General features: G+C 47.4%; 1 protein-coding gene across 1 annotated transcript; it reads right to left on the bottom strand.

The window, feature by feature from the left end:
* Positions 1-604: 604 nt before the first annotated feature.
* On the bottom strand, positions 605-3866 carry LOC123045237 (3-ketoacyl-CoA synthase 12). The gene is made up of 2 exons (XM_044468215.1): positions 3030-3866; positions 605-1718 (listed from the first exon to the last, which is right to left on the bottom strand). The coding sequence occupies exons 1-2, from the start codon at positions 3599-3601 to the stop codon at positions 899-901; spliced, it is 1392 nt and encodes a 463-aa protein (XP_044324150.1). The 5' UTR covers positions 3602-3866; the 3' UTR covers positions 605-898.
* Positions 3867-12844: the final 8978 nt, after the last annotated feature.

Below are 12844 nucleotides of genomic sequence, written 5' to 3'. Positions count from 1 at the left end.
GAGCGGTTCCTCTGCGAGCGGCAGGCAGGCACCGGACAAGGCTGTTGTGGCCCTCTGGCGCTGCTCTACCGCTGGAGGGACCACTACAACGACGATGGCATCGACGAAGACGACAATGCGGCAGGGGAAGGCTGCCACGCATACGATATGGTCATCCGGTATAGGGTTTATGTTTTATTTAGTTTTTATTTTGTTAAACGGTCGAAATATCGATCTTTTATGTAAATTATGTTCTAACTTACAATGAAATCCGTCCGATTTAGATGAATTTCGTCCGATTAGTTTAAATTATTGTCCGGATGTATGCAAACAACGTTGGATGGCGGACTCCCTCGTTCATATTCGCGGACTGGTCCCTTTGTCCGCAAACAGATGCGGGAGAAAATTTACGGGTTGCTGTTGGAGATGCCCTTACTTGTATATCATTGTGTCGGTTGGCAACAACAAAAAGAAGAAAATGAAAGGCAAGGTATATCCGCAAGACCAATATACCACCAATCATGATTGAGTACCGGTATATGGTATGACCTTCATTGAAAAAACATCGTTACAAAAAAATTCCATTGATTAATTAACCGGACACTCAGATCCATCGACACGGACAAAACAACACAACCAATTCTTCAGAAAAAAAACTAACATGGACACCGAAAACTTTAATAAAATACAAAACAACACATCCCCCGCGGCCCACAGAAGTGTACAATAATGCGCCGCTCCTCCATCACGGCCACCATAAAAAAGAATCATAAGCTATAGATGTATACCTGCAAATGAATCCTTAGCTTAACACTATTTGTTCCTCGTCTTGTCCTTCATGTACTATTTCATCTTAATAATCAACCGAGTATACGTAGAAATTAAGTGACGATCATGTACGTGAAGTTGCTGGGCCAGATCACAAGGCGCTCATGTCCTTGACGAAGCCGTACTTCTCCATGAATGGGTTCCTGATCTCCTTGGGCGGGTACTCGTGGATGCAGTCCGCCCACACGCCGGCGTCGGTGCCGGGCCTCTCCACCGTCCAGACGCAGCTGTTGCACTTGAACCCGGCGCCGAAGGTGAGCATGAGCACGCGGTCGCCCTTGTTGAGCCGCTTCTTGGCCTCCATGTAGGAGAGCACGTACCAGACGCTGCTGGCCGAGGTGTTGCCGAAGCGGTGCAGCGTCATGCGCGACGGCTCGATGTCGTGCTCCGTGAGGGTGAGCCCCTTGCCGACGCCGTCGATGACGGCGGCGCCGCCGGTGTGCACGCAGAAGTGGTCCACCCCGGCCTTCATCCGGATGGTGAGCGCGGAGGAGGGCTTCTTCTTGTTGGTGCGCGTGAGGAAGCGCGCCGAGAGCGTGGCGTAGGCGAGGCGGAGGAGCTCCGGGAGCGGGAGCACGCGGGGCGACAGCACGCGGAGGTTCTTGACGAAGGCGTGCACGGCGGCACGGGGGAGCTCCTTGCCGAGGTGGAAGCCGGGGCGGCCGGCGTCGTCCTCCATCTGGAGCGCGCAGTTGTAGGCCTCGTCGGAGGCGCCCGTGTGCGTGCGCACGACGTGGCGGAGGCGCAGTTTGGCGTGGGGGCGCAGCCGCGGCGAGTTGGTGAGGAAGTAGGCGCAGCCGCCGGAGCGGAAGAGGCAGTTCCCCAGCATGAAGGAGCGCCTGTTCCCCGGGTACCAGTTGGGCGCGATCGACTCCGACGTCATCACCAGCGCCACCTTGTTCGCGTGCGTTCTGCGGATCAATTTTTACCATGCACATTGTAAACACGGATCAATTTTTACCCCTAGACTAGAAAGTACTACAGATTCGCAGAGCGAAAAACAAGAAACATTTCCGTCTCAAATTCTTGAGGCCAATGGAACAGTACACTGGCAATTTGGCATGGACGCAGATGGCCGGAGCCGCAGTCTGCCATGCCGGACGCCATTACTCTCTGCTCTTCACTTCGCTATGGCGCAAGAGGCAGAGAAGAGGCAGAGGAGAGGAGGTTCGTCCGTCCACCGTCCACGTCAACATATTCACGCACCGTCTCCCTGCACCCATCTGCTACTGCTGCTGCACTGCAGCTACTAAAAGCGAACCAAACTTGGCGAGCCGGCATTGAAGCGATGCAGGACAAACTACACAGTACTGTACTACTACTAATAGTGGTAGGGCAGTTGGCTAACATGCAGAGCTGGTGCCTACACTGCACGATGCAGGCAGGGACAGGTAACTTCACCATCTCGCTGTTACTAACATTTATTCTGCGTCGATCTTGGCCCTTCATCACATGATTTGATCTAGCATCACATGGTGGATAGGATGGTCATATGGGACTACAGGGTAAGATGGATCCGCTCGTCTTGGGAGGCAGGTGAGTGGGCACTGAATTTATGGTCTTTTTTTTTTTGAGTTGGAATTTATGGTTCTTCTTATTGCTGTTAAAAATAGCAAGGTACCGCTCGGTGTACTGCAAAGTGTACTGTACTGCTCCCTCAAAAAAAGTGTACTGTACTCGGTTGTGTCTACTTTCTTGGGTTTCAAAGTTCACGGGTGGGAAAAATATGTATACATCTTTAATGGGAGTCCTTGTCCTGGGCACGTGACGGCCATATACATTTCACAGTGAGGTTTTTCTTCTCCCGGGTGACAATGGACATGGTACGAGAAAGATCATCTACCTAGTGCCATCTAGCTCAGCTCAGCAGCAAGCTGTAATCGACTACTCTACAGTAGAGAAGATAAATGGTCTGATCAGGATCAGAATAGCTCACCGGACGGATGCACAGCAAATAAATTGCTAGGGGCCACTGCGGCCCAACTTTAGGCTTTTGCCTGCCAATGCAATGCGCTATTCGGGCGTCTCAAACTCTCACCGACTGCACGCTTGTCGTACCACTACGCTTGGACCCGGATCGAGCGAGAGCCGAGCGTAAAAAACAATCAGTTGTTAGTGCTGGTTGAATCCAGGCCGTTGAATTATTGGACACTAGCCGTTGTATTAGTTGCGCAACAGAGAAGATAATGCTGGTTGGAGATGCGGGGAGAAAACAAGGGCACCTGAAGAAGTTGTTGGCGAGGTCGAGGGCGATGAGGGTGGCGCTACAGCCCATGCCGGTGAGGTTGAACACCTTCACGTCCTCCCGGAGGCCGTAGCGGCGCACCACCCTCGCCGACAGGGACGGCGCCGGGGAGAACATGGACACGTTCACGACGAGCAGGTCCACGTCGGCGGGGCGCAGGCCCAGCCCGCCCGGCGCGGCTGACCTGGCGAACAGCTCGTCGAGCACGGCGTGGAACGTCTCGTCCATCTCCTCCATGCCCTCGGCGACGCGGTCGGGGCTCGCGTCGCCCCCCGCGATGATGTTGCGCGGGCCGTACGTCTCCTCGCCGATGCCGGAGTTGACGATGACCTTGAGCAGGAACTTGTACTCCTCCAGCCCCAGCAGCTTGTTCCGTTGGATGATCTCGCCGCACAGATCCGTGGGGAGCTTGCGGTCGTCCGTCCCCTTGTAGCACACGTAGTCAACCAGATAGCACCGCCGCCGCCGGGACCGCTCCACCAGCAGCCGCACCAGCGCCGCCGCCGAGAGGGCCAGCAGCGTCAGCGTCACCATCGTCGCCAGCTCCATGTTTACCAGCGAGGAGAGATCTATCGACCGAGGCGGGCCGGGATTGCTAGCTAGCCAACCTAGATGTATGGCGACGGAGTTACCAATGCACAATGTGCGTGGTTCCCGCTCATGGAGATGGAGGCGAGAGCTGGGAGAGCCGGCGAGCTTAGACCTATGGACCTCCTCCTCTAATGGAGTAACATGCTATAGATAGTGTGGAGTGGGGTTGCCGGGTAGGTGTGGATGGGAGATTAATGGAAAGGTTTTGAGGAAGTGGAAGGAGGAGCGGAGGTTTTATAGCGAGAGGGGGCTCATGAGAAGCTTCTTCACATTTCCTGCTTATATTTTTCTTCGTTTTTTATCTTCACCTGCGTTCGACAAATGGTGTTTAAGCAGGGCAACGTGGCGTGCTTTTCCAATTATGGCGATTCAGAGGAATTGTAGCTCCACTGTGTTTCAGGGTATGATTTCCATTGATTTATATATAAAACGGAGCATGAGCCTTTAAGAGCAACTCCAACGGGTCGACCCATTTCGTCTGCGGTGTGTCTGTTTGCGTCGTGACGGACAGAAAAGTCGGCCCAACGAGCCGACTCAAACGGACCCGCGTCTGATTTTCGTCCGCCTGCCGACCCGTTCCCGGCCCAATTTTGAGCCTGAGTTGCGTCGGCACAAACACGAGACAGACGTGCGCCCCGCGCGCGAACTATTCCCCGTGGCCCGCCAGTCGGTGGCAAATTGTCCACCATTTCCCTTCCTCCCGCCTGCTCGCGCTCCTAGCCGCTCGCCATGGACGATGCCCTTGATGCCGCCGCCGGCCTCGCCTCCTTCGCCTCGTCCAGCATCGCCTCCGCCCCCTCCGACAATGGCAAGCCCCGCGCCTCCGCAAGACCGCCGCGCCGCCCAAGAAGAAGCAGCTGACGCCCAAGGAGTGGGCAGTCAAGTCGGCCAAGCGGAAGGGCCGGAGGCACGCAGCAGCCGCAAGGGACGAAGTTGCGGCAGTCACCGCCCTCACCGCCGCCGCACAGCAGGAGGAAACCAACGCCTGAGTCGCGGCGGCAACGAGTGAGGCCCTGATCTACCTAGGGTTAAACCCTAGCCAGCACGGGCTCGTCAAAGCCGTCGTGGCCGCGGCTGATACGTCTCCGTCGTATCTACTTTTCCAAACACTTTTGCTCTTGTTTTGGACTCTAACTTGTATGATTTGAATGGAACTAACCCGGACTGACATTGTTTTCAGCAGAATTGCCATGATGTTATTTTTATGCAGAAATAAAAGTTTTCGGAATGACCTGAAAATCAACGGAGATTATTTTTGGAATATATAAAAAATACTGGCAGAAGAATCCACATCAGGGGGCCACACCCTGTCCACGAAGGTGGGGCGCGCCTACCCCCGGGACGCGCCCCCCTACCTCGTGGCCCCCCTGACGCTTCACCGACCTCAACTCCAACTCCATATATTCGTGTTCAGGGAGAAAAAATCAGAGAGAAGGATTCATCGCGTTTTATGATACGGAGCCGCCGCCAAGCCCTAAACTCTCTCGGGAGGGCTGATCTGGAGTCCGTTCAGGGCTCTGGAGAGGGGAATCCATCGCCATCGTCATCATCAACCTTCCTCCATCACCAATTTCATGATGCTCACCGCCGTGCGTGAGTAATCCCATCGTAGGTTTGCTGGACGATGATGGTTTGGATGAGATTTATCATGTAATCGAGTTAGTTTTGTTAGGGTTTGATCCCTAGTATCCACTATGTTCTGAGATTGATGTTGCTATGACTTTGCTATGCTTAATGCTTGTCACTAGGGCCCGAGTGTCATGATTTCAGATCTGAACCTATTATGTTTTCATGAATATATGTGAGTTCTTGATCCTATCTTGCAAGTCTATAGTCACATATTATGTGTTATGATCCGTTAACCCCGAAATGACAATAATGGGGATACTTACCGGTGATGACCGTAGTTCGAGGAGTTCATGTATTCATTATGTGTTAATGCTTTGGTCTGGTACTCTATTAAAAGGAGGCCTTAATTTCCCTTAGTTTCCAATAGGACCCCACTGCCACGGGAGGGTAGGACAAAAGATGTCATGCAAGTTCTTTTCCATAAGCACGTATGACTATATTCGGAATACATGCCTACATTACATTGATGAACTGGAGCTAGTTCTGTGTCACCTTATGTTATAACTGTTGCATGATTGATCGCATCCGGCATAATTATCCATCACTGATCCATTGTCTACGAGCTTTTCATATATTGTTCTTCGCTTATTTACTTTTTCGTTGCTACTGTTACAATCACTATAAAACCAAAAATATCACTTTTGCCACCCCTACCACTACTATCATATTACTTTGCTACTAAATACTTTGCTGCAGATATTAAGTTATTCAGGTGTGGTTGAATTGACAACTCAGCTGCTAATACTTGAGAATTGGCTCCCCTTGTGTCGAATCAATAAATTCGGGTTGAATACTCTACCCTCGAAAATGGTTGCGATCCCCTATACTTGTGGGTTATCAGCGGCCAGCATGGGCTTGTCCGCGTTTCCTCGGATGATGCTGCCAGAGTCATCGCACGCGTCTGCCACGCACCCTATTCCTGGCTTCCACGTATATCTGCAAGCCTCTTGACTCCCCGAGGAATGCTCGCTGTGTTGGAAATATGCCATAGAGGCAATAATAAAATAGTTATTATTATATTTCCTTGTTCATGATAATTGTCTATTATTCATGCTATAATTGTATTAACCGGAAACCGTAATACATGTGTGAATACATAGATCACAACATGTCCCTAGTGAGCCTCTAGTTGACTAGCTCGTTGATCAATAGATGGTTGTGGTTTCCTGACCATGGACATTGGATGTCTTTGATAACGGGATCACACCATTAGGAGAATGATGCGATGGACAAGACTCAATCCTAAGCATAGCACAAGATCGTGTAGTTCGTTTGCTAGAGCTTTTCTAATGTCAAGTATCATTTCCTTAGACCATGAGATTGTGCAACTCCCAGATACCGTAGGAATGCTTTGGGTGTATCAAACGTCACAACGTAACTGGGTGGCTATAAAGGTGCACTACAGGTATCTCCGAAAGTGTCTGTTGGGTTGGCGCGAATCAAGACTGGGATTTGTCACTCCGTATGACATAGAGGTATCTCTGGGCCCACTCGGTAATGCATCATCATAATGAGCTCAATGTGACTAAGGAGTTAGCCACAGGATCATGCGTTACGGACGAGTAAAGAGACTTGCCGGTAACGAGATTGAACAAGGTATGGGGATACCGACGATCGAATCTCGGGCAAGTAACATACCGATGGACAAATGGAATTTTATACCAGATTAATTGAATCCCCGACATCATGGTTCATCCGATGAGATCATTGTGGAACATGTGAGAGCCAACATGGGTATCCAAATCCTGTTGTTGGTTATTGGTCGGAGAGATGTCTCGGTCATGTCTCATGGTTCCCGAATCCGTAGGGTCTACACACTTAAGGTTTGGTGACACTAGAGTTGTTATGGGAAATTGTATGTGGTTACCGAAGGTTGTTCGGAGCACCGGATGAGATCTCGGACATCACGAGGAGTTCCGTAGGTGAAGATTTATATATGGGAAGTCCAGTTTCAGTCGCTGGAATGGTTTCGGAGGTTATCGGTATTGTACCGGGACCATCGAAAAGTGTCCGGGGGTCCACCGGGTGTGGCCACCTGCGCCGGAGGACTTAATGGGCTGAATATGGGAGGGAACCAGCCCCCTAGTGGGTTGGTGCATCCCCCAAGGGCCCAAGGCGCCTAGGGTTGGAAACCCTAGGCGAGGGGGTGCCTTCCACCTTGCTTGGGGTGCAAGTCTCCCCTCCTGGATGCCCCCCTCTAGATGCATCTTGGGGGGCAGCCCCCTCTTCCCTTCCCCTATAAATAGTGGGGGTGGGAGGGCGGCCGTACCCTTCCCCTGGCGCAGGCCTCCCTCCTCCTACACCTCCTCCTCCTCCATCGTGCTTGGCAAAACCCTGCCGGAGAACCGCAAGCTCCACCACCACACCGTCGTGATGCCGGAGCTCTCCCTCAACTTCTCCTCTCCCCTTGCTGGATCAAGAAGGAGGAGACGTCCCCGGGTTGTATGTCTATTAAACGCGGAGGCGTCGTCTGTTCGGCGCTTGGATCGGATCTTTCGCGATTTGAATCGCCTCGAGTATGACTCCATCAATCGTGTTCTTATAACGCTTCCGCTTAGCGATCTTCAAGGATATGAAGATGCACTCCCTCTCTCTCGTTGCTAGTATCTCCTAGATTGATCTTGGTGACATGCAGGAATTTTTTTGAATTATTACTATGTTCCCGAACAGTGGTATCAGAGCCAGGTTTATGCATAGATTCTATGCATGAGTAGAACACAAGTAGTTGTGGGCGATGATTTGGTCAATTTGCTTGCCGTTACTAGTCCTATCTTGACTCGGTGGCATTGTGGGATCAAGCGGCCCGGACCGACCTTACACGTACGCTTACGTGAGACAGGTTCCACCGACTGACATGCACTTGATGCATAAGGTGGCTAGCGGGTGTCTGTCTCTCCCACTTTAGTCGGATCGAATTCGATGAAAAGGGTCGTTATGAAGGGTAAATAGAAATTGGCATATCACGTTGTGGTTTTGGCGTAGGTAAGAAACGTTCTTGCTAGAAACCTATAGCAGCCACGTAAAACATGCAACAACAATTAGAGGACGTCTAACTTGTTTTTGCAGGGTGTGCTATGTGATGTGATATGGCCAAAAGGATGTGATGAATTATATATATGTGATGTATGAGATTGATCATGTTCTTGTAATAGGAATCATGACTTGTATGTCGATCAGTATGATAACCGACACGAGCCATAGGAGTTGTCTTAATTTATTGTATGACCCACGAGTCAATATAAGCGCCATGTAATTACTTTACTTTATTGCTAACCGTTAGCCATAGTAGTAGAAGTAATAGTTGGCGAGACAACTTCATGAAGACACGATGATGGACATCATGGTGTCATGCCGGTGACGATGGCGATCATGCCGCGCCTCAAAGATGGAGATCAAAAGCGCAAGATGATATTGGCCATATCATGTTACTTTATGATCTACATGTGATGTTTGTCATGTTTACATCTTATTTGCTTAGAACGACAGTAGCATAAATAAGATGATCCCTCACTAAAATTTCAAGAAATGTGTTCCCCCTAACTATGCACCGTTGCGAAGATTCGTTGTTTTGAAGCACCACGTGATGATTGGGTGTGATAGATTCTAACGTTCACATACAATGGGTGTAAGCCAGCTTTACACATGCGAAACACTTAGGTTGACTTGACGAGCCTAGCATGTACAAACATGGCCTCGGTACACGAGAGACCAAAAGGTCGAACATGAGTCGTATGGTAGATGCGATCAACATGGAGATGTTCACCATTGATGACTAGTCCGTCTCACGTGATGATCGGACACGGCCTAGTCGATTCGGATCATGTATCACTTAGATGACTAGAGGGATGTCTATCTGAGTGGGAGTTCATCAAATAATTTGATTAGATGAACTTAATTATCATGAACTTAGTCTAAAATTGTCTTTACAATCTATCTTGTAGACCCAATGGCCCACGCTAATGTTGCCATCAACTTCAACGCGTTCCTAGAGAAAACCAAGCTGAAAGACGATGGAAGCACCTATATGGATTGGGTCCGTAACTTGAGGATCATCCTCATAGCTGCCAAGAAAGCATATGTCCTTGAAGCACCGCAAGGTGATGCACCCATTTTCCTAGCAACTCAAGATGTTATGAACGCCTGGCAGTCGCGTAGTGATGATTACTCCCTAGTTCAGTGCGGCATGCTTTATAGCTTAGAATCGGGGCTCCAAAAGCGTTTTGAGCAGCATGGAGCATATGAGATGTTCCAAGAGCTGAAAATGGTTTTCCAAGCTCATGCCCGGGTCGAGAGATATGAAGTCTCTGACAAGTTCTACGGCTGTAAGATGGAGGAAAACGGTTCTGTCAGCGAGCATATACTCAAAATGTCTGGGTTGCACAACCGCTTGTCTCAGCTGGGAGTTAATCTTCCAAAAGACTCGATCATTGACAGGATCCTCCAGTCGCTTCCACCTAGCTACAAGAGCTTTGTGATGAACTACAATATGCAAGGGATGGAGAAGTCCATTCTTGAATTATATTCAATGCTGAAATCAGCGGAGGTGGAGATCAAAAAGGAACATCAAGTGTTGATGGTGAATAAGACCACTAGTTTCAAGAAAGACAAGGGTAAGAAGAACTTCAAGAAGGACGGGAAGGGAGTTGTCGCGCCCGGTAAGTCAGTTGCCGGGAAGAAGACAAAGAATGGACCAAAGCCTGAGACTCGGTGCTTTTATTGCAAGGGAAATGTGATACATCTCCAACGTATCTATAATTTTTGATTGTTCCATGCTATATTATATCCTGTTTTGGACATTATTGGGCTTTATTATACACTTTCATATTATTTTTGGGACCAACCTATTAACCGGAGTCCCAACCCCGAATTATATACCTACGTACCCCCAAACTACCAGATACGGAGCCAAAACCCTAATTATACCACCATAACTTTCTGTATCCACGAGATCCCATCTTGGGGCCTTTTCCGGAGCTCCGCCGGAGGGGGTATCGATCACGGAGGGCTTCTAAATCAACACCATAGCCTCTCCGATGAAGTGTGAGTAGTTTACTTCAGACCTTCGGGTCCATAGTTATTAGTTAGATGGCTTCCTCTCTCTTTTTGGATCTCAATACAAAGTTCTCCCCTTCTCTTGTGGAGATCTATTCGATGTAATATTCTTTTGCGGTGTGTTTATTGAGACCGATGAATTGTGGGTTTATGATCAAGTTTATCTATGAACAATATTTGAATCTTCTCTGAATTCTTTTATGTATGATTTGTTATCTTTGCAAGTCTCTTCGAATTATCAGTTTGGTTTGGCCTACTAGATTGATCTTTCTTGCAATGGGAGAAGTGCTTAGCTTTGTGTTCAATCTTGCGGTGTCCTTTTTCAGTGACAGTAGGGGTAGCAAGGCACATATTGTATTGTTGCCATCGAGGATAACAAGATGGGGTTTATATCATATTGCATGAGTTTATCCCTCTATATCATGTCATCTTGCTTAAAGCGTTACTCTGTTCTCTTGAACTTAATACTCTAGATGCATGCTGGATAGCGGTCGATGTGTGGAGTAATAGTAGTAGATGCAGGCAGGAGTCGGTTTACTTGTCAATGCCTATATACATGATCATACCTAGATATTCTGATAACTATGCTCAATTCTGTCAATTGCTCAACAATAATTTGTTCACCCACCATAATACTTATGGTCTCGAGAGAAGCCACTAGTGAAACCTATGGCCCCGGGTCTATTTTCCATCATATTAATCTTCCAATACTTAGTTATTTCCTTTGCCATTTATTTTTACTTGCATCTTTATTTCTCTTTATCATAAAAATACCAAAAATATTATCTTATCATATCTATCAGATCTCACTTTCATAAGTGACCGTGAAGGGATTGACAACCCCTTTATCGCGTTGGTTGCGAGGAGTTTATTTGTTTGTGTAGGTGCGAGGGACTCGTGCGTGGCCTCCTACTGGATTGATACCTTGGTTCTCAAAAACTGAGGGAAATACTTACTCTACTTTTCTGCATCACCCTTTCCTCTTCAAGGGAAAACCAACGCAGTGCTCAAGAGGTAGCAAGAAGGTTTTCTCGCGCCGTTGCCGGGGAGTCTATGCAAAAGTCAACATACCAAGTACCCATCACAAACCCTTATCTCCCGCGTTACATTATTTGCCATTTGCCTCTCGTTTTCCTCTCCCCCCACTTCACCCTTGCCGTTTTATTCGCCCTCTCTCTCTCCGTCCTCCTCCTCTTTCTCTATTCGCCTCTTTTTGCCCATCTCTTGTCTGCTTGTGTGTTGGTTTGCTTGCTTGTCGTTATGTCTAGTCCCCTGTCTTCTCTGTTGTCTCCGGAAAATGAAGTTCTTAATTTTAAGCAAAGGGAAGGAGAAAACCTAAAAGACGCTTGGTATATAATTTGCAATGCTCAAAATAGATCTACCAGGAAGCAATCTACTTCTATTCTTCTCCGCAATTTTTATGTAGGTGCTATTACTTGGCACAGATATGTCCTTGATACCATTACCGGAGGGAATTTCTTGGGTAGCCACACTTTTGATTCCTATAATGCTATGATAGATTTGTTTGGCTCACCCCCTCTTTTGGTTAATGGAACTATGTTAACTTTGGAGCATGTAATGCAAAAACTTGAAATTATTGAAAATAAAGTTGCTACCGTAGAGTTAATTGAAAATTCTGATAAAAAGATCCACAACCAAATTACTCAATATGGATCTAAAGTAGGAGTCACTTTGAAAAATATTAAGGAGAAGGAACCCATAGTTAATGAAAGAATAAATCATGATTCCACTAGAATTGATAAACTTGAGGGTATCATTACCAACTTGGGAACCGCTTTTTCTTCCGTAAAGAATACTCCAAGTCCTCCAACTAAAATTGCCAAGCTTATGTATGTTCCTAAAAATAAGGGTGAATCCTCTAGCAAAGAAACTGCGGATCTCAAATCCATAAGTATTCATCCTAATCTTTTTGCTATCATTAAGGAACCATTTGCTACTAATGATTTTTTCGATTTTGTGCCTAGAAGTTTGATTATTGATAAAATGAAAGAAACTCCTAAAGGTGATAGATGTCTCATTAAAGAATTACCAACTAAAGATACCTAGATCTATCTTCGCTTTTATGCCTAGCTAGGGGCGTTAAACGATAGCGCTTGTTGGGAGGCAACCCAATTTTATTTTTATTCCTTGCTTTTTGCTCCTGTTTAGTAATAAATAATTTATTTAGCCTCTATTTTGATTGTGTTTTTTATGTTTAATTAGTGTTTGTGCCAAGTATAACTGTTGGGAAGACTTGGGAAAAGTCTTTTTTATCTTGCTGTAAAAAACAGAAACTTTAGCGCTCACGAGAATTGCTGTCATTTTTATTTGGAAAGTGCTATTTAGTTAATTATTTTTGCAGATGATTAATAGATAAATTCCTTACGTCCAGAAATTTATTTTAGAATTTTTGGGGTTCCAGATCTTGCGTTAGCTACAGATTACTACAGATTGTTCTGTTTTTGACAGATTCTGTTTTTCGTGTGTTGTTTACTTATTTTAATGAAACTATGGCTAGTA

The sequence above is a fragment of the Triticum aestivum genome, chromosome 1A, assembly GCF_018294505.1.
Source record: "Triticum aestivum cultivar Chinese Spring chromosome 1A, IWGSC CS RefSeq v2.1, whole genome shotgun sequence".
In the NCBI taxonomy this organism is placed as follows: domain Eukaryota; kingdom Viridiplantae; phylum Streptophyta; class Magnoliopsida; order Poales; family Poaceae; genus Triticum; species Triticum aestivum.
This window is presented reverse-complemented; position numbering and strand designations above follow the sequence as displayed.

Excerpts from the sequence above, each read along its gene's own strand:
- LOC123045237 (XM_044468215.1), bottom strand. The coding sequence starts at position 3,601 with ATGGAGCTGGCGACGATGGTGACGCTGACGCTGCTGGCCCTCTCGGCG. Across the intron at positions 1,719-3,029 it reads CTCGCCAACAACTTCTTCAG|AACGCACGCGAACAAGGTGG; the intron begins GTGCCCTTGTTT and ends ATTGATCCGCAG.